The 6,823-nt window shown below is 39.9% G+C and overlaps 1 protein-coding gene across 1 annotated transcript; it reads right to left on the reverse strand.

Moving 5' to 3' along the window:
- Window positions 1-3,842: 3,842 nt before the first annotated feature.
- On the reverse strand, window positions 3,843-5,623 carry LOC145861676 (equistatin-like). Its single transcript, XM_082964526.1, has 5 exons — window positions 5,587-5,623; window positions 5,016-5,079; window positions 4,240-4,371; window positions 4,050-4,145; window positions 3,843-3,966 (listed from the first exon to the last, which is right to left on the reverse strand). The coding sequence occupies exons 2-4, from the start codon at window positions 5,065-5,067 to the stop codon at window positions 4,066-4,068; spliced, it is 264 nt and encodes an 87-aa protein (XP_082820652.1). The 5' UTR covers window positions 5,068-5,079; window positions 5,587-5,623; the 3' UTR covers window positions 3,843-3,966; window positions 4,050-4,065.
- Between the last annotated feature and the right edge of the window lie 1,200 nt (window positions 5,624-6,823).

A 6,823-nucleotide genomic window follows, 5' to 3' on the forward strand; every position in this document is an offset into this window, starting at 1 on the left:
GATTATTTCTGGCTTGGTACTCTGCTGACATAATCTAATGTTTTGCTTTCGTTGTAAAGCCTTTTTGAAATCGGACAGTGTGGTTAGATTAACGAGAGTCTTGTCTTTAAATAGCTGTAAAATAGTCATATGTTTGAGAAATTGAAGTAATAGGATTTTTAAGGTTTTGAAATTCGCGCCACAGGCTGCAAGTGGCTGTTACGTAGCTATGAAAATCAGATCCAATAACAACATTAGAGGATTAGATATCCAAGGTTTAAAACAAAGGTGTCCATGTATTTCGATGGCTCAAGTTTTAAATGAAGTCCGCAAGCTAGATCTCTGCAATGTGTCATTGAAGATCTAGATAACTTTTCTGTACTCTCTGGACATAAACCTAATTATGATAAGTGTTCAATATTATGTATTGAATCCTTCAAAAATTCGACTTTTACATTATCCTGCAGTTTACCCATAAAATGGGCTGATGGTGAAGTAGACATACTCAGTATTCATATCACAAAAGATATAAATAAGCTCTACACAATGAATTTCAAAATAGAATGTGCCCATCTATATAATGAATATGAATTGGGTGGGTTGAGATTATTCAACATAAAAGCACTAAACCTCTCTCTAAAAGCTTCACTCATTCAAAGGTTTTACTTGAACCCTATATGGTTCTCAAGTAGATTACTAAGAAAAGCTCATCCATTGTTTAAAAATGGCCATTTTGCCTTTGTGCAGATTGCCATGTCTCATTTTCGATTAATTGAAAATGATACTTTTTTCAAAGTATCTCTCTTTTTCAAACAAGCATTGCAGAGCTGGCTACAATTTCTATGTCACCCCCCTGAAAAGATAAAACAAATATTACAACACATATTATGGCTGAAGTCAAATGTGCTGGTTGATAAAATACCTGTATTTATGGGAAATATGTTTGAACAGGGTATTTTGTTCATAAATGATATTGTAAATTGGAATGGTAGAATTATGGCCTTCATGGAGTTATCAGAATTGTAAGGAAAGGTCTGCTCAATCCAAGAGTACAACCAATTGATTACAGCATTACCCCAAAAATGGAGGAGGCAAGTGGCAGCGGGAGGAGGTAGGGAACTGGTCTGTCTGCCCAACATAAAGGATCAAAACTTGCGGAGGAATAAAAATAGCATAAATAGGAAAGTATACCAGTTTCATTTGAGGACCAGGATGTTGACAACTGCGCCATACAGATTGCAAAATAGTTGGGAAGAGATTTGAGTTGATATATAAAACGCAAGATTCAAGACTTCGTGCTTTTCAGCTAAAATGATTATATAGAATTCTTGCTACCAACAAAATGCTGAATATTTGGGTAATAGAATCATCGAAGCTCTGCAGATTTTGTTGTGAGGATACAGAATCAATAGACCATTTGTTTTGGTATTGCCCTCAGGTAGCCTGTTTCTGGTCTCAGGTTCAGGAATGGCTGAAAATGCAGTCAATTACTAATATACTAAAACTCTTAGTAAAAGTATTTATCTTCAACTCGCAATCTGTGGATTCTATTCGATTACATAGATTGATATTGTACGTTAAACATCACAGCATAGTTGAAAGATATGTGTTGCGTGGAAACCCGAAGTGGGTGGCCAGCAGAGATACATGGGATGGGCTGAGGGAAGCTGAGGGTTGGTATGTGGAATTGGAGACAAGTGGGAGTGGAGTTGCTGTGTGGGAGATAGAATGATGGTCAAAGATAAAAGTCCAAATAAAACATTTAAAAAAGTACATTTGAATGACACTAAGTGGCAGTGTTTTTACAACAAATGCCGGTTTGCCTGAGGCTGATGCCGTGCAAGTGTTTGTGAACATGCATTTGTGAACACACTCTCATTCAAATAAACACATACATGTAATAGTGCCAGACATGCACACAAACATTTACAGTTGGCGTTGCTGTTATGATTTAATTGTCCTTGATATCCTTTGTTTTAAATTGCATTGTTGTTTGCTGTTTTCTTCTGTCTTTTCCTCTCTTTAGTTCATTCTCATGGTTGTTGGTGCATTGGGGGGTTCTTGGGGGTGGGGAATGGAATTAATTGTATTTTTTATTTTTTATTATTTTTCTTCCTGGGGGGGCTGTGGGAGGGGTCTCGAATGGTTGAGGGACAGCTATTGGGGAACTGTGGGGGGGATCTTGGAGGGTTCGGGATCAAGTTTTTGGCCTGGTGGTAGATCGGCCAACATTACATTTACATTTTAGTCATTTAGCAGACACTCTTATCCAGAGCGACTTACAGTAGTGAATACATACATTTCATGCATTTTTTTTTGTACTGGGAATCACACCAAGCTCTACCAACTGAGCCACACGGAGGGCTCAACATGCCCTTGAGCAGAGAATTGACCCTGGATGCTTCTGTGTGTCGCTCTGAATGGGAATCTGTTGGACGACTGGGATGATGTAGTTATTGAGCGGCTTCACTGCAAGTATATTGTATGTTTCGAATATTCAATAAAGTAAAAAAAATTAAAATATTTTAATAAAAAAGGACTCAGCCAATGCAGTACGACTCAGCCCACGCAGTATTTATTATGGATCCCCATTAGCTGCTGCCAAGGCAGAAGCTACTCATCCTGGGGTTCAGCAAAATCAAGGCAGTTATACATTTTAAAGACATTACCATACATTCATAACAGATTTCACAACATATTAAGTGTGTGCCCTCAGGCCTCTACCACATATCTATAACACAAAATCCAAGCGTACATGGGTGTATTTTATCGTGTGTTTGTATGCATGTGTTGCTTCAGTGTATTTTTCTCCGTTTTTTTAAATCTAATCTTACTGCTGGCATGAGTTTCTTGATGTGGAATAGAGTTCCATGTAGTACTGTGCACCTCCCATAGTCTGTTCCGGAAAGTAGTAGCAATTCGAACATGAAGGCCTGATTCACGCAGTCTCCTCCGAACAGTTGATGTTGAGGTGTCTTACTTGAACTCTGTGAAACACATATTCTAAGACTGGTATCTCTATTGAACATATCCTCTGCAAGAGAGGTAACTCTGGGTCTTCCTTTCCTGTGGTGAGCCTCATGAGTCATCGTAGCTCTTGGTTTTTGAGACTAAGAACTTTGAACGTTTCTTTAAGTGCAATGTTCCGCATTGACTGACCTTCCTGTCTTAAAGTAATGGGCTGTTTCTCTTTGCATTGAGCTGTTCTTGGGCTTAAAATAACAAATAGGGCTATTTTCTGTATACCACCCCTACCTTGTCACAACTGATCAGCTCTTACGCATTGAGGAAAGAAATTCCACAAATTAAGTCACACCCGTTAATTGAAATGCATTCCATGAATCTGGTTGAGAGAATGCCAAGAGTGTACAAAGCTGTCAAGGCAAAGGGTGGCTACTTTGAAGAATCTCAATATATTTTGGTTTAAGATGTGATTCCATGTGTTATGTCATAGTTGAAAATATTAGATGAAAACCCTGGAATGAGTAGGTGTGTTCAAACTTTTGACTGGTACTGCAAATATAGTAGATCTAACCTATAGAAAGCTGATGGGATCCTCTTTCTAATAGAAGCCATGAGGCAGTTCTCAGACAATTGCATAGGTTATAGAAATGTTGCGCAACATGAGCTCATGAAATGTTTTACATTTGCATTGATGTCAGAGTGATTAGAGGGACAATAGAGTGCTGAGTACCAGGCAACTAATGACCATCACCAGCATCAGAGCTTGGAGAAGCCTAATTACTAAATGGTCACGTGGAATTTGACTGCCTTCATTTCTTGTAACTGCCGGTAATACAGTCCTACTCCTTCCTCCATTTCCCAGAAATGGACTGGTTCAGATAATCACACCAACAATAAAGTAAGTAAATCAACAGTTTAATCTCTGGATTTCTTCATGCATTTATATGGGGCGTGAATCAGTTCCTGTCGTACAGTAAAGACAACTGTCCGTCTTTTCAAAGACTTCATTCCAACGCCTTTCATCTACAATTAGACAAAAAACATTAACATCCAGAATCAGCTGCAAAGAAATAACATTTAGTGAATGAGTATGTATATACACACACCTTGGTGGAACAGTTGCTAGCAGTTGATAGCAGTGCCTGGTGGAGTCTCCGTACCCTGAATCTTCTGTCCAGTAGTGGTCACACACCAACAGTAACCTACCAGAAATAGACATGTTGCACATACAATATTTACTGTAACATTCAACTGAATTGGAGAATTTAGTGTGTGTATATGTGCGTCCGTGTTAACCTGTAGAGCCCGAACATTGCTTAGGGGTGTATCGTCCAGCGGCGTCACACGTGGGGATGTAGGCTCCAATTGGGCCATGTGTCGCGGCATATCTAGCACGCTCACAGGGGGTCATGGGTCGTAACGTAGCATCTGGACACAGGTAACATAGATTGATTGTAATGTGGACATAACATTGCAGCACATGCATGCCGGAATCTTGGGTTGCGTCCCATATGGGCCCTGGTCAGAAGTATTTTATACGGAATATGTTCCATTTCAGATGTAACCTAGGTACTTCCTGGCTAAATACTGAAATTGCGCTACTTGTTTAAAAGCCCTGTGCAGTCAATTCAGTTTCTGTCTTTTGTATAACAGCTGATGAAACTAAGACTGAAAGTGGGGGTAAGTTGTGTCAGTGTTACTTCCTGACAATCCAATCATGCATCCAGTTGAATGATCAAACCATTCATATCAGAATACCTCAGTCCAGCATCTAGACACCAATATACATCTCTGGAACAAGAGGAGTGGCAGGTAGCCTAGCGGTTAGAGAGTTGGGCCAGTAACACAAAGGTTCCTAGTTTTAATCCCTGAATGTCAAGTTAAAATATCTGTCTATGTGCCCTTGAGCAAGACAACCTTCTCTCCAGTGTCACGGTTGATAATGGCTGCCCAAGGGACAACTGGTTATGAAACAAAACATTAATACGTACGTGTGTGAATAGGACAGATCAACACCCACTAACGTTTTTATTCAAATGTTGGTGAGTAAGTGTGAGGTACATCACTCTTACCTCCCAGAGCAAAAGCTGTGCTAACAAGCAGAATGATGGTCAATATCGCCATGGTGATAGTCTCCTGAGAGAGAGAGAGAGCGAACAAGAGCGAGATTAGTTGAGCATTTTAAATCATCTGGAATGGCTGTGGGTACTAGAGGAGAGGTTGAGGAAACCCTGTGTTAAGTACAAAACTTATGCAACAATTGCTAAACCCAGTCCTGAGGACCCCAACAAGCGAGTATCGGCAACACGGCGCGCTACGATTCTTCCACTAAAATTCAGGTATCATCTAATCTATTGTATGTGGTTGAAGAGCCTGGCACACAGGAATATGAATCCTTCCCAAATGGCTCCTCATTCCTTATGTAGTGAACCACCTTTGACGAGGGCCCACAGTGCACTACGCAGGGAAGGGGAAGCAGACTAGATCTTGACAGAGACTTCTATTCACTACAAAGGTAACTATTAGTCTATGCTCTTAAATTCAGGGGGGTCATATATAGTGCACTACACTTGACCAGGGCCACATAAGATTAACGTGCCATTTGAGAGGCAGCAAGTCTACTAAATAATATCACAAGCTCACCTTCTGCACTCTTCCAAGGGATTCACTGGTTGTCTCTCTGTTGTCTGTGAGTTATGGTCTACCTCTTCCACCTCTCCTTTTAAAGGATCTGTCACAGGTGTGACTAGTTGCCTCATTAACCCAACAAGAGATCCCGATGTCGGCCATTAGCTGGTGGTGTAAAGTACTTATGTAAAAATTCTTTAAAGTACTACTTAAGTAGTATTTTGGGGTATCTTTACTTTACTACTTCTATTTATTTCAACTTTCACTTCACTACATTCCTAAAGAAAATAATGTACTTTTTACTCCATACATTTTCCCCGACACCCAAAAGTACTCGTTAGATTTTGAATGATTAGCAGGACAGAAAAAATGGTCTAATTCACACACTTATCAAGAGAACATCCCTGGTCATCCCTACTGCCTCTGATCTAACAGACTCACTAAACACAAATGCTTCCTTTGCAAATTATGTCTGAGAGTTGGTGTGACACTGGCTATCCGTAATCAAATAAAAAAACAAGTAAATGGTGCCGTCTGGTTTGCTTAATATAATGAATTTGAAATGATTTATACTTTTACTTTTGAACTTAAGTATATTTTATCAATTACATTTCATGTTGATACTTCAGTATATTTGCTGAAACTTTTAAAACTTTACTCAAGTAATATTTACTGGGTGATTTACACTTTTACTTGAGTCATTTTCTCTGAAGGAATCTTCATAGGCAGTGAAGAGAGTAGTAGAGGAAGATGGGTCCAGTTTCAAGGGATCCTGAGAGGCTCCATGTGAGTATGCCGAGGCCAATAGAGAGTGATAGGAATAACATGTGTTTCAGTAAGGTTGGTTTCTTAGCATTCATAGCCATGGTTATCAACTGTACCGCAGAAATGGAACATAAATCACTGAAAATATATGTTGTGGCGGTAGTTGCAGATAACTCGTTGGGTTATGAGATTTTACCGCAGAAGAGTTATAAGGTGTGATGAACGATAGTGTCCCGTTTTCCCAGGCTGCCGGCCTGCTGTAGGACAAAGCCCATGCGGTAGAACTCAGCTCACGTAGACTTGCATCCTAGCCCATGTAGACTTGCATCTTCAGAGCGTAGCTGGATTGTGCGTCACATGCAATCAATCGAATCAATCAAATTGATTGATAAAGCCCATCTTACGTCAGCTGATGTCACAAAGTGCTGTACAGAAACCCAGCCTAAAACCCCAAACAGCAAGCATTGCAGGTGTAGAAGCACGGTGG

The sequence above is a fragment of the Salmo salar genome, chromosome 18 (assembly GCF_965601325.2).
Source record: "Salmo salar chromosome 18, fSalSal1, whole genome shotgun sequence".
NCBI classification, from domain to species: domain Eukaryota; kingdom Metazoa; phylum Chordata; class Actinopteri; order Salmoniformes; family Salmonidae; genus Salmo; species Salmo salar.